The 23993-nt window shown below is 38.6% G+C and overlaps 1 protein-coding gene across 2 annotated transcripts in view; it reads right to left on the reverse strand.

Annotated features, from left to right (window-relative positions):
* The window catches only part of Dhx40 (DEAH-box helicase 40), a 41365-nt gene that overhangs the window by 424 nt on the left and 16948 nt on the right, over window positions 1-23993 (reverse strand). The window contains exons 9-18 of one of the 2 annotated variants that reach the window (XM_057775982.1): window positions 22600-22686; window positions 22281-22463; window positions 18405-18485; window positions 17243-17400; window positions 8655-8769; window positions 7458-7566; window positions 5525-5619; window positions 3966-4035; window positions 2632-2860; window positions 1-957 (exon numbers count right to left, since the gene is read on the reverse strand). The exon at window positions 1-957 is cut by the window's left edge and continues 424 nt beyond it. In XM_057775982.1, the coding sequence (XP_057631965.1) occupies window positions 881-957; window positions 2632-2860; window positions 3966-4035; window positions 5525-5619; window positions 7458-7566; window positions 8655-8769; window positions 17243-17400; window positions 18405-18485; window positions 22281-22463; window positions 22600-22686 (1204 nt within the window). In that variant the 3' untranslated portion in view covers window positions 1-880. Of the gene's footprint in view, window positions 1021-2631; window positions 2861-3965; window positions 4036-5524; window positions 5620-7457; window positions 7567-8654; window positions 8770-17242; window positions 17401-18404; window positions 18486-22280; window positions 22464-22599; window positions 22687-23993 lie in introns of both variants that reach the window. The other variant, XM_057775981.1, reaches the window with a different exon arrangement.

Below are 23993 nucleotides of genomic sequence, written 5' to 3' on the forward strand. Positions count from 1 at the left end.
TGCTTTGAAAATCCCAGATTAGCATAACAGGTGTTTAAATGGTCCAACCCAAACAGTTGTAGTCAGGAGTAGGCCTGGTGGAGGGGCTACTTGAAAGCACTGTCACATCTACATACAGGGCTGACACAAGTATGTAGGAACAGGTAAAAGAATTTGTGTGTTATATGTGTGTGCGTGCACGCGTGAGTGTATATATACATCTGTCCTTTGGTTAATGGCTATAGCTACTGTTTTAAATAATATACTTTTATATAAAAAGGAATTTGTATAATCCCAGAAAAATCAATTTAAGGAGTAGGATTAATTTAAGAAAAAATCCTTCCATAGGCAATTTTATTTACTAATTGAGTCTTTAAATATCTATAAAGCTCTGGAGCAATTAAATGGTTAGATATCTAAGTATTGCTGAGTAAAAACCTCTTATGTAAGTTTAGCCTTCTGAAGAAAATGGTCACATACCTGATACAACACTATTCTAATAGCAATAAGAAGGCCTTGAAGAGATTTAAGGAAAATAATCTTTAATGCTTCAATGCAAATGGAATACACGCTGATTAAATACAATTCAGTGTTCTTTGAAAATATCTGTGACAGCATTTGATACCAGTCAAGGCCAGCAAAACAGAAGTGAGGAAAATATTGTATCATCTTTCATTGGTTTCATTACCATTGCCTGTGATTATGCAACCCAATCTTTTCTTTCAAAATGTCATTTGTTGGTATTGATGAGATGTGATTTATAAATTCTGATTTGCTTTTAGCTCACAGGCGAGGAACAGCTGCTGACCACTTCCTCTTGCTGTACTGTCTGAAATAACTGGCAAAACAGAAACACATTTCCTGGCTGCTTTCCTACTTCCTGAATTGGATGGTCCACTGCTTAGCCTGTTTCCTTCAATGTGTCACTGTGGTCCTGGGTTCTCTGCTGCTTTCTCTCAAGGAAACGAGCCCGTGCATCTGAAATAGATTTGTCATCATTTCTTCTTTGCATTTTCTTTAGAGCTTCTTTTGATATTCCATCTGAAAACAGTGCAAAGATATCCTGATTTTCAACATTAAGAAAAATGGGCTAGGAAGATGATTTGGTAGCATGCACTTGTATAGCAAAATCAGAGGTGGAGACAGGCAAATACCAAGGAGCACCAAAGCCAGCTAGCCTAGAGTACACTGTAGCAAACAAAGACCCTGTAATCACCAATAACTGAGGCTGCCCTCTGACCTCTGTCCGCATGCACGCACATGTTCACATATGAATACACACAGCATAAACATACAAATATTTTTTTGTTTGTTTGTTTTTTAAGACAGGGTTTCTCTGTGGCTTTGTAGCCTGTCCTGGAACTAGCTTTTGTAGACCAGGCTGGCCTCGAACTCACAGAAATCCGCCTGCCTCTGCCTCCCGAGTGTTGAGATTAAAGGTGTGCGCCATCACCACCCGGCTACAAATATGTTTTTTAAAGAGAAAAGATCATCGAGGTAATTAAATGTTGTCTTGATTAAAGTCTGGCTGAAAGAGCACACAGGTGAGGATGCTGAGCTCAGTGGTACAATGTATACTTCACACGAACAAGACTTAAGACTACCACTACAATAACAAAAAGTACATGGGCCAGCAGGTAAAGGTGCTTCCTGCTAACTCTGTCAACCTGAATTTAATCACCAGGATCCATGTGACGGGAGAAGGCTAACTCTCACAAGTTGTCCTCTGCCCAAACTTATATAGAAAACACACACAAATAAATAAATGTAATAAACAACAATAACAAAAAGATTCATGAAGGCCAACCAGTCAGAAAAACTAACCCTAGTTCAAGCACATAGGACACTATTATAATACTGCAATAAAACATCTAGTGATTACCATATTTAAAAACCTTTGGATGAGCCAGGAATGGTGTTCGTGTACTTGGAGATACCAGAACCTGGGAGTCAGCAGTAGATAGATCTCTGTGAACTTAGGCCAGCTAGGTCTACTTAGCAATTGTCCAGTCAGCCAGAGTTACATGGTAAAGTTCTATTTCAACAAGAAACCTTTCTGTGACTTCTTGAGCAACATGTTCTACCATCTATTTCCCAGGGATGTTAAATATAATACAATTCATCATTCTGCCTCAAAAAGTTGTGTCAAAAAGCTTTTAATGTATGTGAGATAATTGTGTTTTATACTACAGTTCATCACCACAACTGTTTATATCTTCCATCTATAGTCCTAACTGCTCAGAAAACCTGTTAGAAAAATAGAAATTTGGAGGTAATAAGTCACAATATTTGATAAAATAAAAACAGTAAGTAAAACTGGGAAAAATAAAATTTAAAAAAATGAGCCAGGCAGTGGTGGTGTACACCTTTAATCCCAGTACACAGGAGACAGAGGCAAGCAGAACTCTTGAGTTCAAGACCAGCCTGATCTACAGAGCAAATTCCTGGACAGCCAGGACAATTCCTTGACACAAGAACACTGTCCAAAACAAAATAAAAACACTGGGAGAAGACGGTTTCAAAGTTAAGAGAACGCCAATAATCCCAGGATTCAGGATGCTGAGACCACAGGGTTACCACAACTTTGAGGCTACTCTGGTCCACAAAGTAAACCCCATCTCAGAAAAATAGTAGAACAAACAATTCACTCACCCTTTAGCTGCTTCACATTTTCCTTATTTGTCCATTTTCTTCTTGCATCTTCTCTCATTTCACGTCTAGCCACGCTGCTTAAATCATGTGCGTTAAGTTCGTGTAACTTGGGTAGTAAGTCTCTCACCCATTCATAACGGATTGGACATACAATTCTTGCATAGACTTTAGTGGTAACTAATACTTCATGGAAAATAATCCATTCAAGTTTGGTTTCCTGTTCATGAAGCTATAAATAAATATAAGGCTTAAATGAATACAAAAATTTCATTTAAGGATAACTATTAGTAATCAGCCCTATTCTACATTAGAGCAAGAAAATAAGGAAAGCCAGGACTATAGAGAGAGACTCTGGCTCCAAAATAAAAAGAAGATGGTATCCTGAAACCTGAATGTTTATTTTCTTCCTATAAAACAGAAGTCATAGCTGGGCAGTGGTGGTGCATGCCTTTAATCACAGCACTTGGGAGGTAGAGGCAGGCAGATCTCTGAGTTCAAGGCCAGCCTGGTCTACAAGAGCTAGTTCCAGGACAGGCTCCAAAGCTACAGAGAAACCTTGCCGCGAAAAGCAAACAAGAAAACCCCCAAACAAACAAAAAACAAAAGTCATATGCCAACCAATACCTTTAAGCTCTACATAAAAGAGATGTAAAAATCTGAAAATGAAAACTAGAAGACACTGGTATGTTAGTACTACACTTTTATAAAAGCCTACCTTTTATTGAAAATAAGATGAATTAGGGCTGGCAAGATGGCTCTATTGACCAGAGTTTATTCCCCGTAGTGGAAGGAGAAAACTGACTCCTGCAAGTTATTTTCTGGCATTAATGTGTGTATGCCTCTCCACCACACTCCCCGAAAATGTAATTAAAAAAAGGTACTTTAAGGGCAAGGGATGTAAAATTCCTGCCTTACATGTGCAAGGTCCCAGGTACTACAAGAGAAAACAGAACAAAAAATAAATAAATAAAAAATAAAAAATTTAAAAATAGGGGCTGGAGAGATGGCTCAGAGGTTAAGAGCATTGCCTGCTTTACCAAAGGTCCTGAGTTCAATTCCCAGCAACCACAGGGTGGCTCACAACCATCTGTAATGGGGTCTGGTGCCCTCTTCTAGCCTGCAAGCATACACACAGACAGAATATTGTATACATAATAAATAAATAAATAAAATATTAAAAAAATTTAAAAATAAAAAACCCACAAAGGCAATTGTTGCAAGGCAAGGTGGTGTAAACCTGTAATCTCACTACTTGGGAGGTAAAAGCAAAAGAAGCTTGAATCTAGCCTGAGCTACACAGAGATCCTATTTCAAAAAAGGAAAAAAGTACTTACTGCTGAGGAAGGGTGAATATGAACTGGACTTCCACGCCCATCCATTGTGCAAAACGTTCTGCCAACAGATCTATACATAGGAAAAACAAAGGATAAAGACTAAAATAGCAAAGCAATAAGTTAACTGTTATATAATATTTTACTACTAAAATAAGCAGAAGTTTACCTGGGGAAGAAGAACCATTTAAGTAACAAACAATATTGTCACAAGAGCTAGTTTAAAGGAGTCCAAGCTCAAATTATATATTCTCCTAATGAGTATCTATACAGTAAGAACCTCTTTTTTCATCACAATTCTAAAGAAAGGAAGCTGTTATTACAGAAGAGATTTAACTAGTGGGTTTATACCTTATACCTTTAAAAATATATACTAATGCATGTGGGCAGGGGTGCATGCATGTTTTGTCATATGTGGAGGCCAAAGGACAACTTTGGAGTCAATTCACTTTCTACCCTTATTTCAGTTCCAGGTTTCAAACTGAGCTCATCAGGTTTGCAAGGCAAGCATCTTTATCCACTGAGCCATTTACCAGCCCTACAATTATATGTTTATGTGAAAGTAACTTCAGAATGTTAGCTCATTTCAACATTTTCTTCAATAATTTTGTACATGTGTGCATGTGCCCATGCATATAAATAGGGAGACCAGAGGTCAACTTTATTTTTTAAGACAGTGTCTCTCTCTGACCCTGAATCTCATTCTGAAATAAACTAAATTTACAGAAAATTACTACATAAAGGACAAAATAATTTTTTTACTAGAAGTACTGAGCAGTAAATTGCCAACCCAATACCTCACCGGTGCATTATTACCAAATGCTTGCCATTTTCCTTCCTAGTTAAGCCACCAAACCAGAAAATTAACACTGATGCATTATTAACATCAAATCCTAAGACCCCACTGACATATCACCACTGTCCTAATATCTTTTAAAGCAAAACGACTCAATTAAGAATCAGCACCACCTTTATTTTTCATATCCTTCATGCTGGAACATTTGCTCATCCTGACTTTCATAGTGGTATTACTGTTCCCAGGCTCTCTCAGATGATAGTGCCAGGAGACCAGACATAAGCCACTATCCCTGCCAACTCTGAGTATATCTAATTCCTTTCGCCATTATCCTTACAATATTTACTTATGTGATCCATAACTAATTTTCCATTACCAGTGTTCCTACTTTCCTTACAAAGATACTCTTATTTTAACCCATCTTAATTGAGTCCTGATAGTCCATATATCTAAGCTTTGCCAAGGATGCCATTGTCTTGTTTGGCTCTTACACTCTACCTGGGGCCACAAAACTACAAAAACCCTTGTCATTTGCTTTAGATGTTGACACATCTGCCTAGTATGTACTCTTTTCCTATCCTGCCTTGACTCCAGTACCCCAGTTTGAATCACAGTACTTCCCTGTGCACAGATGACAATTATGAAAAGATTTCTTATAATTGTTATCATCACAACAGAATCTATAGCACACCTTCAATCTTTAAATATTTTACCACTGCAATTAGATACAGTAGTGTTTATGAACTTTCTTAAGCATAATGCTCACCTTCGAGCAACATTTTTGAAGTAGCCTGCACAAAGACATCTTCGTAGTACTTCATGTTTAGGCCCTTCAAAAGTCTCTCTTGGGAAATCACTTTGCTGTAGAAAGAATATGTATTCAGTGAAAAAGATCACAGGACAATATGATCTAATTTTTTTTTTAAAGTTCACATTCCTAAAAGCTTCTGGGTAATATATTGTAAGAAGGATTAGATTTAGCCTTGTACCCAAAATAGTCAAAAGACACACAGTATAAAATAATTGACAGAATACTATGTATCAGGCAACAAAAGGAGACAAAGAATCAAGAGACAGGAAATTAATACCAATAAAAATTCTGACTATGGCATAAGAAAGAAAATCCAAAACCAGGCAGTGGTGATGCATGCCTTTAATTCCAGCACTGCGGGGGGGAGGGGGGAGGCAGAGCTAGGTGGATTTCTGTGAGTTCAGGCCAGCCTGGTCTACAAAGCAAGTTCCAGGACAGCTGGGTTATACAGAGAAAACCAGTCTCAAAAAAAAAAAAGGAAAAAGGGGGAGGGAAATGGGAGGCGGAGGCGGGGAGGAGGCAGAAATCTTTAATAAATAAATAAATTTAAAAAAAAAAAAAAAAGGAAAAATCCAAATGGAATCCAGAAGGAAACAAAGCCAAGAGACTGAAAAGACCAAAGTGGCTGGAATTTGGAGGAAAAAGTAAATTCGGGAGAGCTATTCAGAAACAACATTGGAGATCTGCAGAAAATAAGTATCTGCCCAAGTAATTAACCTCCCAGAAAAATAAGAATGCTTAGAATCTCACAGAGCTAAGAATGATGCTATAAAACAAAACAAAACCTTCTAAGGCCTGGTTTTGGATAGAGTATTTAGAAGGGGATTACCTTTAATACCAGCACTTCGGAGGCAGAGGCAGCAGATCTCTGATTTTGGGGTGGCCCTAAGATATATATGGAGTTCCAGGCCAGCCAGTGCTACATAGTCAGACACATATACACCAAAAACAAAACAAAACCTGCACATAAAATATCATGAAACATTATGAGAGGTCTATATATTATTTTTAAAATACTTATTTTAAATTATGTAAATGTGTATGTCTTCATGAATATGTGCAGGTGAGTACAGTAGAGAGGTCAGAGGCAACAGATTCCTGGGAGCTGGAGTTACAGGCAGTTATGAATCACCTGATGTGGTACTGGGAACTCATGTGTAAGAGCAGTATGTGTACAGTCTGTCCTGCACTGTTATTATTGCAGTATGTGTACAGTCTGTCCTGCACAATTCTTCTTTCTTTTCTTTTTAGACAGATTCTATTAAGCCTTGGCTAACCTGGAAAGATAAACTAGGCTGTCCTCAATTAACAGAGATCCATCCACCTGCTTCTGACTGGAAGGTGCTGGAATTAAAGGTGTGCACCACCAAGCCCAGACCAGACCTGTTATCCTGATTTTAGTAATGCCTGAACAGGTATGTACAGACGTCAAAACCTCACAAACTGGGCATTGTTGTTGAGTGTTTTAAATGTATTTACATTCGCTTGGTGAGTGGACAGGTGACATGCTCATGCCGAAGCATAATTATGTGTGGAGGTCAGAGAACAACTTTTGGGAGTTCCTGAGATCAGACTTGGGTCGTTAGATTTGGTGGCTTGCACCCTACCTGCTGAGTCACCTCACCAGCCTCACACGTAAAGCTTACTATGTGTCAACTATTCTTCAGTACAACTATTTAAAAATATTTTCATTTCTTCAGATGTATTTCTTTACTGCTACTAGGATTCACTGGGTCAGAAAGATGGCTGTACAAAGCAGCATGCAGATGGAAGGTGGCCGACTAGAAAAGGTGGCATAAATGAAATGTACGTCACAGAAAGTTCAGTATGACATCGACAGGCTTAAAATGCTAGTCAAGGAAACAAAACAATACAAACTAGTGATCACCTGTTTAAGTTTCCTGATCAGTTCCCGAAGTTGAGCTTCCACACGAAATGCAGAAAATAAGCACCGCCAGTGAATCCAATGCTTTTGGCACCACGAAGCTGGAGCTCCACTACAACACAAAAATACTCGTCTTGAAAATACCTTCTAGCCGGGCGGTGGTGGCGCACGCCTTTAATCCCAGCACTCGGGAGGCAGAGACAGGCGGATCTCTGTGAGTTCGAGACCAGCCTGGTCTACAAGAGCTAGTTCCAGGACAGACTCCAAAACCACAGAGAAACCCTGTCACAAAAAACCAAAAAAAAAAAAAAAAAAAAAAAAGAAAATACCTTCTATAAACAAAAGACAAAAAAGGTCCTCATTTCCTTTACTAAAAATGGACAGCAGTCATGTGTGATATCAGGGTTAGGGTTGTTGCAACCTCAGCTCTTGAGGTAAAGGCAGAAGGTTCAAGAGTTCAAGGTCATCTATCTGCCAGCTTAGGCTACAGAAGACCATCTCAAAAAAAGCAAGCAAGCAACCAACCAACCAACAACAACAAACCCCAAAAGGAAACCCATAAGCAAATGAAGAGATAAGGACAAACACTAAAAAAAAGTATTTTAGAAAATATGACAAAAAAAAAAAATTATCAGGGGCTGGAGAGATCAGTTAAGAACACTTGTTCCTCAATCTGGATTTGGTCCCCAGCACCAACATAGCAGCTCACAACCATCAGTAACTCTAGTTCCAGGGAATCCTACACCTTCTTTAGTTTCTATGGGCACCATGCAAGGCTGTAGTACACATACATACAAGCATGCAAAGCACTCATATACTTAAATCTTCTCAAAGAAGGGGGAAAAGATTGATAAAAAATAATGTCAGGCCCTCTGACTAAATTTTAAAAAATAATTTGTAAATGGGTTTCTTTTTACATATATGAATTAACAAATATATAATTATTTAATCTAAGTATCTTCATAAAAAATCTGTAAAAATCATTTTCAGGAAGGATTTGATGAAAGAGGAGAACTACTATTTTCAATAAACAGCTACTAAATGACATGACAGCCTCCTGGCAATCTCACTGATGTTAAAAACACCTTGAAGTCAGTTTCATCCCATTGATCTTTACTGTCTAAGGTCATAAACAGTAAGTATGTAATGGAGCTGCAGAGCAGACTGATGTTTTTCAGAACCAAGGACCAGCTTACATACCTTGATTTGCACTGTTCAAAAATGACAGCTAAAGTTGCAAAGTCATTAAATCCTCCAGCTTTTGCTGCCAATTCTCGATGTCTCTGTTCTGCTTCCTTCTGGTACTCTGGATCAACTAAAAGACAAATCAAGAGACAGTTTAAAGTCAAGTGCCTACATTCACTTTGCTTTCCTTTTCACCATGTTCAACAAAATCTGCCTCACTCTTTTTTTTTTTTTTTTAGGATTTTTCGAGACAGGGTTTCTCTGTGGCTTTGGAGCCTGTCCTGGAATTAGCTCTGTAGACCAGGCTGGTCTCGAACTCACAGAGATCCGCCTGCCTCTGCCTCCCAAGTGCTGGGATTAAAGGCGTGCGCCACCATCGCCCGGCCCTATTTTTCTTCTTTTAAACGCATGCTAGAGATTTACAATAGTCAACATTACTTCTCTCAATTCAGTTTTTAAAATAGTATCTGGAATTTACTGTCTAAAAAAATTCATGGTATATTATAAGCATAGTTAAAAGGGGTATAAGGTAAAACTTCCATGTCCAAAGTCTGTCACATAAGCATCTTCAGGTCCCCAACTTAGAATAATCAAACTTTATAATGGTGTAAAAGCAATATAATTTACATTCAGTAGAAACTGTACCTCCAATTTTCTACTTTAATCTTTTCCCAAATATCAACACAACAATCTCTCCCAACGTTAGTACCATATTGAGCCTCTGCTCCTATTCAGCCATGCAATTATAAGGATAAGTAAGATAAAAAACAAAAATACTTTATTACACCATGCAGCTTTGTACAGTAGGTCAATTTTTTTTTTAAATAATTTATTTAACTTTATTTTATGTGCATTGGTGTGAAGGTATCATGTAAGATCCCCTGGAACTAGAGTTACAAACAGTTGTGAGGTGCCATGTGGGTGCTAGAAATTGAACCCAGTCCTCTGGAAGAATGGCCAGTCCTTTTAACCAATGAGCCATTTCTCCAACCCTAGGTCAATGTTTTTAATGCATGTTTGACTTAGCATGTTTTCAGTATCATAAGAATTTAATCAGGATGTGCCCCATCATAAATCAAGGAAAATCTGTAGTAAGTTTGTGCTCTGCCAAGTATTTTCCACTTTTCTCCTTCTACCATGTGGATTCCAGGGATCAAAAAAGTGGTCAAGAGTCAGCAGGATTGCTCAGCAGGTAAAATTGTTGGCCTCAAAAGCCTGATGACTTGAGTTCAATCCCCAGAATTCATGTAAAGGTAAGAGAGAACTGACTATACAGTTTTGTCTTTAGACCTCCACATACAATGCCATGACAAACATGTACATTATACACATACAAAACATATAAAGAAGTGATCATGATCAAGCATTGATTGCCTAAATGTATAAAGAACATACACAATTTAACTAGACATTATATAACGAATTCAAAATAATAGGTAACTAAACTGGACCTCCATATACATTAAGCATCCCTATTACAAGTATTTCCTAATTTTATAATAATGTATAACAAAAAGCCAGGCGGTGGTGGCGCACGCCTTTAATCCCAGCACTCGGGAGGCAGAGGCAGGTGGATCTCTGTGAGTTCGAGGCCAGCCCGGTCTACAAGAGCTAGTTCCAGGACAGGAACCAAAAAGCTATGGAGAAACCCTGTCTCGAAAAAAAAAAAAAATCCGAAAAAAAAAATGTATAACAAATATACAGAAGCTGGGCGGTGGTGGCGCACGCCTTTAATCCCAGCACTCAGGAGGCAGAGGCAGGCGGATCTCTGTGAGTTCGAGACCAGCCTGGTCTACAAGAGCTAGTTCCAGGACAGGCTCCAAAACCACAGAGAAACCCTGTCTCGAAAAACCAAAAAAAAAAAAAAAAAACAACAACAACAAAAAAAACAAATATACAGAAAACTACTTAAGCTGTGAATGTATACCCCATGAGGTAATTTTTTTTTTTTTGGTTTTTTTTTGGTTTTTTTCGAGACAGGGTTTCTCTGTGGTTTTGGAGCCTGTCCTGGAACTAGCTCTTGTAGACCAGGCTGGTCTCGAACTCACAGAGATCCGCCTGCCTCTGCCTCCCAAGTGCTGGGATTAAAGGCGTGCGCCACCACCGCCCGGCTCCATGAGGTAATTATAAACATAGTGTAGCAGTGTACTCAAACAGATCAACAACCATGAGCATCAGAGAAGCCTAATCACATAATACTATCTACTTTCCTCAGATGGGTAACCATAGCCTGACTTCTAACTCCACAGACGGGTCTTGCCTGTTTCTAACCTTTAAAAACATGTTTTTACATTTATTTTGTGTGTGTGATCATGCCACTGCATCTAATTTGGAGGTTAGAAGACAACTTGCAGGGATCAGAAACCAGTTTTCTTCTTCTATCATATGGGTCCCACTAATGAAGCTCAAGTCATCCATCTTAGTAGTAGGCACCACTGCCCACTGACTGGCCCATCTTTCCAGCCTTGCTTCTAACCTTTATATGAACGGAATCACACAGTATGTACTTGATGCATTTAGTTGCTTTTGCTCAACAATATGTTTTTGAGATTTAATTGTTTCCTTACTTTGATCCTATTTTTCTAAATCCACTTCAAGACTGACATGCTCTGAGTTCGAGGTCAGCCTGGTCTATAAGAGCTAGTTTCAGGACAGGAACCAAAAGCTACGGAGAAACCCTGTCTCGAAAATCCAAAGAAAGAAAGAAAGAAAGAAAGAAAGAAAGAAAGAAAGAAAGAAGGAAGGAAGGAAGGAAGGAAGGAAGGAAGGAAGGAAGGAAGGAAGGAAGGAAGGAAGGAAGGAAAGAAAGAAAGAAAAGAAAAAAAAAAAAAGACTGACATGCTCTCTGGTCAAATTCCCCACCCAGCACTTTATCAGATTAATCTTTATTCTGCCTGGATCCCCTGGGTTATGAAGCCATAGAGAAGCTAACATATATGGCCTGATTTTTCTGTTCATTGTAGGCAATGCTACAAACCTTCAATTGGCCTACTATAGTCATTTACACTCTGTCTCAGCCTCTTATGGAGACAGCAGCTTCATTCTGCAAGCTCAAAGTTGGTCTTGTCTATATGGGAAGTTTTAAACCAACTAAGGCTACACAGATCCTGTCTCAAAAAAACAAACAAATAAAAAATGCTAGGGAGATCAGTGGTATAGTGTTTGCCAAGCATGGGGACCTAATTTTGATCCCCAGGATCCATATAATGAAAATATACAAAAATCTAAAGATTTAAATTAAATTACAATTTTAAATAATTTAATTTAAATTAAAATTTAAAAATTCAAATGTGGTAGTCTCTATTTGTAATGACAGTACTGGAGCGGGAGGCAGAAAGAGGTGGAACTTTGAGATTAATTGGCCAGTCAATCCAAGTTGCAGGCTGTGAGATTTTTTTTTTTTTAGACAAGGTTTCTCTACATAGCCCTGGCTATAGAACTCACTAAGTAGACCAGGCTGTCCTGGAACTCACAAAGGCGTGCCTGTCTCTGACCCACCCAATGATGGGATTAAAGGTATGTACCACCATACCCCACCCAGGGAGAATTCTTATCTCAAAAAAAAAAAAAAAAAAAAAAAAGAAGGAAAAAATAGGATAATGCTTGAAGAATGGCACCTGAAATTGTCCTCTGGCCTACACACCCAAACACACCTACACATATACAAGGAGTCAAAGGAAAAGCCAAAACAAAGTTCATAGGTGGCACATACCTATAATTCCACCACTTGGGAGGAAAAGGCAGGTGAATCTTTGTGAGAGCAAGGACAGCCTGGTCTGCAAGGTTCAGGCCAGCTATGGCTACACAGTGAGACCCTGTCAAATCTCTTGGTTAATCTACTAAATAAACACATGAGAAAACAATCATTATTTTTCAGGCATAATAGTTTACGCCTTTAATCCCAGTACTTGAGAGGCAGACAGAAATCTCTGTGCGTTGGAGAGTTCCAGGCCAGTGGGGGCTACTCAGCGAGACTATGTTTCAAAACCAAAAACCTCATTATTAGCCATCACAAATCTGGAAAGTGAAAACAAAGAAATATATAATACAGCGTATACGGTGCAAATGGTTCTGCAATACCAACTGTGGAGGAGGATATGTGCAAGATAGTTCAAGCTACCAATAATAAATACTTACAGTATTTTAAGTACAACTATTTTAAGAGTAAGATTTGGCTGTTTTGTTTGTTTTTGAGATCACTATGTGGAGCGGGCTAGTTTCAAACTCAAAGAGATCCTCCTGCCTCTGCATCACTAGTGCTGGGATTAAAGGTACTAAATCCAGCTTGTTTCTTAATCATAAACTTGTTCAATAGCACAACAATTTTTTCCCAAGCATTTTTTTTTGTTGTTGTTTTTTTGTTTTTTCGAGACAGGGTTTCTCTGTAGCTTTTGGAGCCTGTCCTGGAACTAGCTCTTGTAGACCAGGCTGTTCTCGAACTCACAGAGATCCGTCTGCCCCTGCCTCCCAAGTGCTGGGATTAAAGGCATGCGCCACCACCGCCCGGCTCCCAAGCATTTTTTTAAGCTAAGCTAAATAAAAATATACAAAAGGCTCACACAAGAATTTACTCAGGAGTATTTGCAATATTTTACACATAAACAGCACTAAACAAAAATAATACACATGTTCATAGACAGAATAATACATAATCAATTTATTATATGTTCATACAGTAGAAACTACTCAACAAAAGACCAAAATACAGACACATAAATAAAACAATATAGATGAACTTCACATGGAGTAAGTTCACCAAAAGTCAAATACACACCCAAAACTGCATATTGTACATTTCTACTTGTAATTTCAAAAAAACTAACATTTAAAAAATATTCCAGCTGAGTGGTGGTGGTATGTGTTTTTATTCCCAGCACTCAAAAGGCAGAGGTAAGCGGATCTCTGTGAGTTCGAGGCCAGCCTGGTCTAAAGAGTTCCAGGTCAGCTGGATTTACACAGAGAAACCCTGTCTCAAAAAAAAAAAAAAGAATAAATGAATAAATAAATAAATAAAAAATAATAAAATTTAAATTCCAGAAAAGAAACCAACTTGGAGCCAGGCAGTGGTGGTGCATGCCTTTAATCCCAGCATTTGGGAGTCAGGGGCAGGCTGATCTCTATGAGTTTAAGGCCAGTCTGGTCTACAGATCAAGTTCTAGGACAGCCAAGGCTACAAAGAGAAACCCTGTCTTCTTTCATGTTGGGGATTAAGGCGCACGCATGCGCGCGCGCACACACACACATACATGTCACTCTGCAAATGGAGTTCATAGGACAGTGTGTAGGAGTTTCCCCCTTCTACTCTGTGGATCCCAGAAATGAACTCTGGTTGTCAGTCTTGGTGGCAAGTGCTCACAACGTAACTCATTCATGTCACCAGTCCAAAACATTCTCTATCTTGATAGGGGTGCATGTTATATGGCTATATTCATTTCACAAAATTCACTGAATTATGCTAATGTGCATGCATTTCACTATATTTAAATTTTGCCTTTAAAATGTCAATGAAGACCTTCAAGATCACTTGATCTTGTCACCCAACCAGATTCTTTTTCTAGCCTTAACTATTGAACCCAATTAGTGTTGGGTTCAATTAGTGTTGAACCCAATTTCCTGGTTTGCTACTGTTGTTTTTGTTTTGTTTTCTGGGAGAAGGTAAGAGAGTTTCAACCCAAAAACACACAGAGAAAGAGAGAGATGTTCATAAATTCACTACATAACCCAGGGTGGCCTCAAACACCCAGAGGTCCTCCAGTGTTGCCTTATAAAATGTTGGGATTACAGGCATGCACCACTATAACTGGCTCTTTGGTTTTATAAATGAAAAACATGGGAGTCTGAGAAAGCTAGGCTCATAGTCAGGTAACAGAACAGTGAGAACACTCAATTCCTGACTTTCACTTTATACTCCCTGGTAATTCTGGAGTATCTTTAGGCTTGATACTCCCTAATGAAAGCCAATCAACATTCTTTATTGCACATACTATTTAACTGAAAAAAAGGGTTGCAATTGGGTATATTATGAGAATTAAAATTTTGGGAAAAAAATTTGAGTAATTTTAAAATTTATTTTGTGTTTGTGCATGTTCATTTGCCAAGACACGTATGTGGTAGTCAGAGGATAACTTATGGGAATTAATTCTCTCCTTTCATCATGTTCTGAATTCTGAGGAACTCAGGACGTCAGGACAGGATAGATGGCTCAGCAGTTAAGAGAATTACCTGGTTCTTTTCAGAAGCTACATGACAGCTCACAATTGTCTGTAACTTCAGTCCCAGAGGATCCAACCCCCACTTCTGACCTCAATAGGCTCCAAGAAAGCACATGGTACACAGATAAACAAAACACCCATACACATAAAAATGAATTAAAAACAAAAAACAAAAACCTCAGGACATCACACTTGGCAGCAAGTGCCTTAACTCAATGAGCCATTGTGCGGGCCTAAGAATCAAAATTTTGACAGTTAAAAATGAGGTCTATTTGGGGTAGGCAGAAAACTGACTCAATAACAGTACTTTTACAGAAAAATGTATTCACCATTATAATCATAGCAATGACAAATCAGTCTGGACCCAATAATCATAACCTATAAAAGGAAAGGCCAGTGGAGTACACAATCTATTGTTACAGCATTAGCTGAAGGTCTAGTGACTACTCTCCTTATGGTAAAAAGTTATGTCTCTAGATAAAAACAAAGCCAACACGTGTTAAACTGTCTCATACTGACACACCAAGAAACAAAGAATAAAAAGGAAAATAAATAAGGACTTGGAAACCTAAAAAAAAATAAGAAAGCCGGGGTGGCGCACGCCTTTAATCCCTCGGGAGGCAGAGGCAGGTGGATCTCTGGGAGTTCGAGACCAGCCTGGTCTACAAGAGCTAGTTCCAGGACAGGATCCAAAACCACAGAGAAACCCTGTCTCGAAAAACCAAAAAAAAAAAAAAAAAAGAAAGAAAAAGAAAAAAACAATACTCTAAGGATAAAGGGCTAAACTACCTGTTCTTTTCATTCTAAGAAAACAAGTTAATATATTACTAATTTACCGCAAAAGAACAAAAGTTCACCTTATTATCTAGCTTTATCCGTGAAGGGAAATTAACTTTTAGCTAAGAATGTTATATACTCCCTATGCCAAACAACTAAGTTAAAGGATAACAAAATATAAAAACATTTACCCAGTTTCCCGCTCCACAGCTATATGGTAACCCCCTAAAAGACTCTGTGAATTACTGGAGACCAAAATAAACAGCCAGACATCATGGACATGGTTAGAAGCTCCACAGGGTAAGATGGCGGTTCTTCCTAACTTTACCAGGTCACACTGCAATCCTTTTATGGATTTCAACTGACTCTGCAGTTCACATGGAGAGGAAAAGAGAGCAGCCAGGGCAGTGCTGAAGGGGAGGAACAAAGTCAGGAATTCCCTTATCTAACTAGGTAAGAGTGCTCAACAAGTTCAGTCAACTGCTCTATAACAGAGAAACAAAGACATTTCAACAGAGAAATGACAGTATTTTGACAAATGATCTTAAACAAATGTATACCCAACCATTATATGATAACATTATGAGAAAATCTAAATGGCCATAGTATGGAATGACCTCATTGATATACTACTAAGAGCAAGATCCACAAAAGAAAACAGTTATATTAGACTTCATTAAAATCAAAATCGTCTGTCTGCCAAAAGCAATTCCAAAACAATGAAAGGATAAATCAAAGACTTGAAGAAAACACTTAAAAGCTGGGTAGTGGTGGCTAATACCATCAATTCAACACTTGGGAGGCAGAAGCGGCAGGATCTCTGTGAATTTAAGGTCAGCCTAGTCTACAGAGTGAGTTCCTGGACATTCAGGGGCTATACAGAGAAACCCTGTCTCAAAAAAAAAAAAAAAAAAAAAAAAAAAGATATACTGGGGTAGATGAGGTGGTACACACCTTTAATCCCAGCACTCAAGAGGCAGAAGCAGGCAGATCTCTGTGAATTCAAGTCAAGCCTAGTCTACAAGAAACCATTCCCTTTAATAAGTGGATAAACAAATTCCATATAGTAGAATGGAATACAATTCAGTGATAAAAAGAAATGAGCTGTCGGGCAGTGGTGGCACATGCCTTTAGTCCCAGCACTAGGGAGGCAGAGGCAGGCGGATCTCTGTGAGTTCGAGGCCAGCCTGGTCTACAAGAGCTAGTTCCAGGACAGGCACCAGGACAGGCATCAAAGCTACAGAGAAACCCTGTCTCAAAAAACCAAAAAAAAAAAAAAAAAAAAAAAAGAAATGAGCTATTATGCCACAAAAAGGGGGAGGATTTACACACACACACACACACACACACACAAAATAAATAAATAAATAAATAATAGATAAAATAATGTAATACAAAGAGAATCTTTAAAAATAAATAAAGGGCCAGGCAGTGGTGGCGCATGCCTTTAATCCCAGCACTCGGGAGGCAGAGGCAGGCGGATCTCTGGGAGTTCAAGACCAGCCTGGTCTACAAGAGCTAGTTCCAGGACAGGCTCCAAAACCAGAGAAACCCTGTCTCAAAAAACCCAAAAATAAATAAATAAATAAGTAAATAAGTAAATAAAGTGTTTACCAGGTCTGATGAAGACATTTTCTACAGACAGCATTGCTGCTATTGGAAGCAGTAAATCTTCACAATCAAGAGAAGCAGCCTTGATCACTGCACATGTCAGATGTGGGGGGAGAGGAAACTCCACCATAGATAAACCCAATCTTGTCACATGACCATTCCTTAAGAGAAAGAAAAAGTTCTTAGGACTTTGGGACAATACAAATACAATGTTCTTCATTCAGAATAAGTAAGATATAATTTAATTACTTAAACTCATCTCTAGAAAACCAATTCAAAGAATAAAACACCATGGTCACTGGTAAGAACAATGAAAAGTGGTTGGTGGTGGCCCACACCTTTGATTCTAGCACTTAGGAGGCAGTAGTAGGCAGATCTCTGAGTTCCAGGACATCAGGGCTACACAAAGAAACCGTCTTGAAAAACAGCTAAAAATAAATAAATCCTCCATTATTACAAGTCTTACTTTTCTTTCCCTTTTCTTATTGCATTCTTATTAAATAATGAATGTGTGCACACATGAAGCAGCAAGTATGTGGGGGTCAGCAGACAACCTGTGGGAATGGTTTTCCTCTTCTACCTGTGGTCCCAGTGATCAGACTTAGGTCAGCCCAGATTATTTGTTTATTTACTTATTTTTAATTTTTCAAGACAGGGTTTCTCTATGTAACAGCTCTGGCTGTCCTGGAGCTCACTCTGTAAACCACATTGGCCTTGAACTCAAAGATCTGCCTGCCTCGGTCTCCTGGGTGCTGGGATTCAAGGCGTGCACCACCACCATATGGCCCAGAAATTTTAATACATCCCCCTCAAAAAAACTACTCAATGAGATAGAAAACTGTAATATAAAAGCTATAAACATTCAACAGAGCAGAGATATTCTTGAAGAAATGAAGGGAAACCAATTATCAAACCTTACCTCAACATACAACCATGACAATGAAGTCTTAGCATTCTTATGTAGCTAGAATAATGCTCGGCATTGAGATGGTATTCAAAATTACTTTTTTTAAATAACAAATCAAAAGCCAGGCACAAAAACTCATGCCTGAAATTCTAGTACTTGAGAAGCTGAGACGTGAGGATTATATTCAAGGTCAGCATGGACTACAACATAGCTACAAACAAAATAAGACTAACAATATGTTTATATTATATTATATACCTGTCGATAGCATCACACTGATAAAGCTGTTTAAGTGCTTCCAAAATAAGTCTCTCATTAGGCGGGTCCAAATATGGAAACCTGTGTGTTTAAATGAGATAGGAGATGTCAAGATTATTCACCGCAGGATTTAATACACACTTGATAGAAATTTCCTTAAAAGGTCTTACTTATCCACTTCATTTTCTTTCATTTTGTTTTGTGGACAAGGTATCTTTTTACATAGCCCTAGTTGTCCTGAACTCAACCAAGCTGGTCTCAAACTCACAAACATACCACTGTCTCTGCCTCCCAAGTGCTGGGGTTAGAGGTGTGCTTTACCATGCCCTGCCTCCGTTTTTCAAGTCCTCCTCTCCCTGAAAACATTCTAGCACCACGGTCAGCATTCAAAAAGAGGAAAATTTTGCTTTTCTGGAATCTCATTCCTCTCATTCAAAACATACCTCATTCTCCTTGGCTGGAATACTCCCATCTTTTCTCTTTATCTTTTTTTGAGACAGGGTTTCTCTGTTGCTTTGGAGCCTGTCCTGGAACTAGCTCTTGTAGAACTCACAGAGATCTGCCTGCCTCTGGCTCCTGAGTGTTGGGAGTAAAGGGTGTGCCACTACTTAATCATGACTCTGGACTTGAACTTTGTAGCCAATCACTTTCTCTTCTACAGGTCATGACAGTTTGCAAAATGGTTACAAAATAGAGAAAAGTGTCAACAAGATGAATCAGTTGAGTTGGCGCTTTTCATCAAGCCTGACAATATGAGCTCTATCTCCAAGATTCCTTGATGGAAGAGAACTGACTCCTCCAAGTTGTCTTCTGAACTCCCCATGCACACTTATGTGCGTGTGCACACACACAATCTAAATAAAGAGGAAAAAATAACTGAAAGTGGCTGAAAATTTCAACTTATCTAATAGTAACTCAGTGCTAGCTTTGATTTCAAAGAGACCTACCTGCTTCGGCCTTCAAAGTGGTAAAATTAAAGATGTGCACCACCATGCCTGATCTCCCAACCCTCTTATTTTAATTACAAGAAAATGGCTCTGACGATAAAGTGCTACCACACCAGGCTTAAACCTGGTTTCTTTCTTCTTTTTCTTTCCTTTTTGGTCTTACTCAAGATAGAGTTCTGCTGTGTATTCCACATTGGCTATGGCCTCCCAGCAGTCTTTCTACCTTAGCTCTCCTAGTACTAGGATTACAGGTATGTGCTCTGATAGTGCATGCCTATAATCCTACCACATTATATAGCAAGTTTAAAGCCAGCCTGAAAGACATGATATCCTGTCTCAAAAAACATCAATGGGATCTGGAAAGATGGCTCAGACATTAAGAGCATGTGTTGCTCTTAAGAGCAGAGGCCCATGTTTGGTTCCCAGAATCAACATGGTGGCTCACAATCACCTGTAACTCCAGTTCCATAAATATCCTGCTTCATGGAAAAGTCTGCCAGCTGCTATGGGCCTGTAGGCTGAAGATGGATGCCCCAATGGTACAGAAGAACTTTGGGTGACTGTCCGGGCAGCAAAATGTCTCTGTCAATTCTAGAGTTTTGGAAGTTGCTTACAATGCACTTCCTGTTTACTTAGGTAATATTATATCCTTCTGGAGCCTTTGATGGAGTTGAAGAGTAGATAGTAATAATAGAGTTTTCCTTAGTTATGATAAAAGATAAAGTAGATATAAATATTATAACTATAATTCTTACTTGATTCCTATTTTGTTATATGTAATTTTACTATGTTAAACTTAAAACCTTCCTTTTTTTTTATTTATTTTTTTTTTTTTGGTTTTTCGAGACAGGGTTTCTCTGTAGCTTTGGAGCCTGTCCTGGAACTCCCTTTGTAGACCAGGCTGGCCTCGAACTCACAGAGATCCGCCTGCCTCTGCCTCCCAAGTGCTGGGATTAAAAAACCTTCCTTTTTATTTACAGAAAAGGGGAGGTGGATGTGGGATTCTCCTCTGTATGCTGTGAATATGATTGGTTAATTAATAAAGGAACTGCTTTGGTCCTATAGCAGAGCTATAGGAGAGCAGAGCTAGGCAGGAAAAGCTAACTGGAATATTGGGACAAAGGAGGAGGAGTGAGAGAGACGCCATGTAGCCCTGCCAGAGCCAGATGAAACTTTAGTTAAACCACAGCCACGTGGCAATACACAGCTTAATAGAAATGGGTTAAATTAAGATATAAGAGTTAGCCAATAAGAAGTTAGAGCTAATGGGTCAAGCAGTGCTTTAATTAACATAGTTTCTGTGTGATTATGTCAGGGCTAAGTGGCCAGGACAAACAAGCAGCCTCCTTACTACACACAGGCTCTAACATTTCCTGACATCTGTGGATACAAAGCATGCAAGTGGTGCACAGATTTGTATGCAAGAAAAACATCGATATACATAAAATAAAAATCTAAAGAAAAAAAGCAAAAGAGTGGTAGCAATGTAGACAGTATTAAGTCATTTAAAATGGACCAATGCCTAGTCATTCCTATTTTTCTAATGTGGTACTCTGTAGTTCTTTGAGGGTATGCTAGGAATTAACACCAAGCTTACTGGGCAGTTGCTTTCAGAGTCTTCTCTTCCTAAATGAGATATTTCAAGACACTGTTTTTAAATCTAGATTTACATGAAAGTTTCCTATTTGGTCGTTTAGTTCTTTCAATGGCTTGTTATTTATTTCTCATTGGCATAATTTATTAATAAAGTTAAAATTTACATATTCTCCTCTACATTCTTTTTTTAAATATATATATATATATTTTTTTTTTTTTTGGTTTTTCGAGACAGGGTTTCTCTGTGGTTTTGGAGCCTGTCCTGGAACTAGCTCTTGTAGACCAGGCTGGTCTCGAACTCACAGAGATCCGCCTGCCTCTGCCTCCTGAGTGCTGGGATTAAAGGCGTGCGCCACCACCGCCCGGCTTCTCCTCTATATTCTTAATTAGAAAATCTCTTGTTTTGAGCCAGATATGGCAGTGCACACCTATAATATCAATAGTTAGAAGTCGCAATCAGGTAGATCACTGAGTTCAAGGTCAGCCTGATCTATATAGTAAGTCCCAGCCCAGACAGGGATGAATAATGAGACCCTGTCTCAAGGAAAAAAAAAATTATAGTCTTATTTGAAAACATCTAAATTAGGCCGGGTGGTGGTGGCACATGCCTTTAATCCCAGCACTCGGAAGGCAGAGGCAGGTAAATCCCTGTGAGTTTGAGGCCAGCCTGGTCCACAGAGCTAGTTCCAGGACAGGCTCCAAAGCTACAGAGAAACCCTGTCTCGAAAAACAAAAAGCAGGGAGCTGGAGAGATGGCTCAGTGGTTAAGAGCACTGCCTGCTCTTCCAAAGGTCCTGAGTTCAATTCCCAGCAACCACATGGTGGCTCACAACCATCTGTAAAGAGGTCTGGTGCCCTCTTCTGGCCTTCAGGCATACAGACAGAATATTGTATACATAATAAATAAATAAATATTTAAAAAAAGAAAAACAAAAAGCAAAAAACCAAAACAAAACAAAAAATCAAAAAAACTTGAAAGCAAGTATTAGTTTAACACTGTTTACTTCTAGATTCCTCAATCTTAAATTATAACAATTTGAGGCTGATGAAAATGTTCCGATATCTGACAGTGGTAATGATCATGTACCATGTGAATCTACTAACAACAATTTGAACTGCACACTTTAAAATGGCTAAAATATGGAGTTCTGTTTTAGGTAAATTAATTATTTTTGGTTTAGTTTAATAGCAACCAACAAGAGAACAAACCCTGGAAATAGATTAGTCTCAATTCTCAGGAACACATTATTCAGTCAAAAAGTAAAACTGATTTCTGAGACATAACCAGGCTTCTTCCACTCTAGCCACATGGCTTTCAAGGTCGCCCACATACCTTATGACATCATGGATGGCAAGGCACTTTAATGTCAGAACTACAGATGTCAAACTAGTTCTCTTAATCTCTGGGATCACATGATCAGGCATACACTGGTTCCAAAAATCTTTACTATAAATCCGAAAGCATTTTCCTGAAGCAGTCCTGCCAGCTCGGCCACTTCGCTGTAATGCTTCACTTCTACAAAAGAAAACAAAAATAGTCCCCAAATGTTTTGTGGGTTTGCCAAGTAATTTACTTCCGATATTCAAACAAGTAGAAATACTTTAATCAGCTAATTGTTCTTTGAATTTAAAAGCTTGATAAAGAGACTTACTTTGAAATAGGAACCACTTCCAGGATGTCCAACCCTAATCTGGGGTTGTGATTCAACTGCTTCACAAAGCCTCCATCCACTACATATCTAAGAGAATGAAAGCAAGTTAAATATCTAGAAATAAGGGGAGATGCATTAATTTTTACTTTAATTTATGTGTATAGGTGTTTTCCCATGTGAATTACTGTGCACCACATGCATGTCTGTTGCCCACAAAGGCAAGAAGAGGGCCACCAGTAGATCTCCTAGAAATGGAGTTACAGACAGTTGGGAGCCACCAAATAGGTGCTGGGAATCACACCTAAGCCCTCTGGAAGTGTAGCCAGTGCTCTTCACCACTAGGCTATCTCTCCAGCCCCAAAACTTGTCCATTTTAACCACTTCAGGGTCTCCTTTTCTACCGCATTTACTGCACTATTTATGTTAAATATAAAAATCGGGATTCAACTTGATGAGATGATTTGGAGATAGTAAAGGCACATGCCAACAATCCTGATGACCTGAGTTCAATCTTTGGAACCAGGATGGTACGAGGCAAGAACCAACACACACAAGCGTGCACACACACACACACACACACACACACACACAAATACAGAGTGTGTTAAATAATATAAATGAATGTTAAAAAAAGAAAGAAAACAAAAAAGTTGAAAGTCAAGAAATGGAACCATCATCATACATAGTTGATGACAAAGTAAAGTCTTGGCAAACTAATGGTGGTAAAGCCAATGAGGGAAACATTTTGGCAATTCTTCAAAAAGCTAAAATAGAATTACCATGTGATCTAGCAATTCCATTCCTAAGTACAGATACCAAAAAAAATATACAAACATTTGTAGATGACTATTCATACCAGAAGTAATAACAAAAATCAAGAAGGTAAAAATTCACCAAATTGTTTATTAAAACCTTACAGACTGGAGACTAGAGAGATAGCTCAGTAGTTTCTCTTATAGATAAACTCACACGGTGGCTCATAACCACCTGTAACTCTAGTCCAAGAGGATCCTACAGCATTCTGGCCTCCACAGACACTGCATGCATCTGATGTACAGACATAAATACAGGCAAGAAACCCATACACATAAAAAAAAAATCATTTTTAAAAAACCCTAACAGATTCAGAGCCAGCAAGATGGCTCAGTGGGTAAAGTACCTGCTTAATAGACATGGGGTTTTATTTTGAGTGAACAATATTTGGGAACTAGATAGAGGTAGTACTTAAACAAAAGTGTAAATGTATGAAATTTAATTTTTTTCCCATTTTTAAATTTATTAAAACAGGATTCACACTGACCTCTGAACTGTTGTAACAGATTCAAAATCTAATTCTTTAGCATCCCGTTTTAAGGCACTGTATAACAAGTTGGGTAAAAGGTTAGGAACAGCAC

This window comes from Chionomys nivalis, chromosome 7 (assembly GCF_950005125.1).
Source record: "Chionomys nivalis chromosome 7, mChiNiv1.1, whole genome shotgun sequence".
In the NCBI taxonomy this organism is placed as follows: domain Eukaryota; kingdom Metazoa; phylum Chordata; class Mammalia; order Rodentia; family Cricetidae; genus Chionomys; species Chionomys nivalis.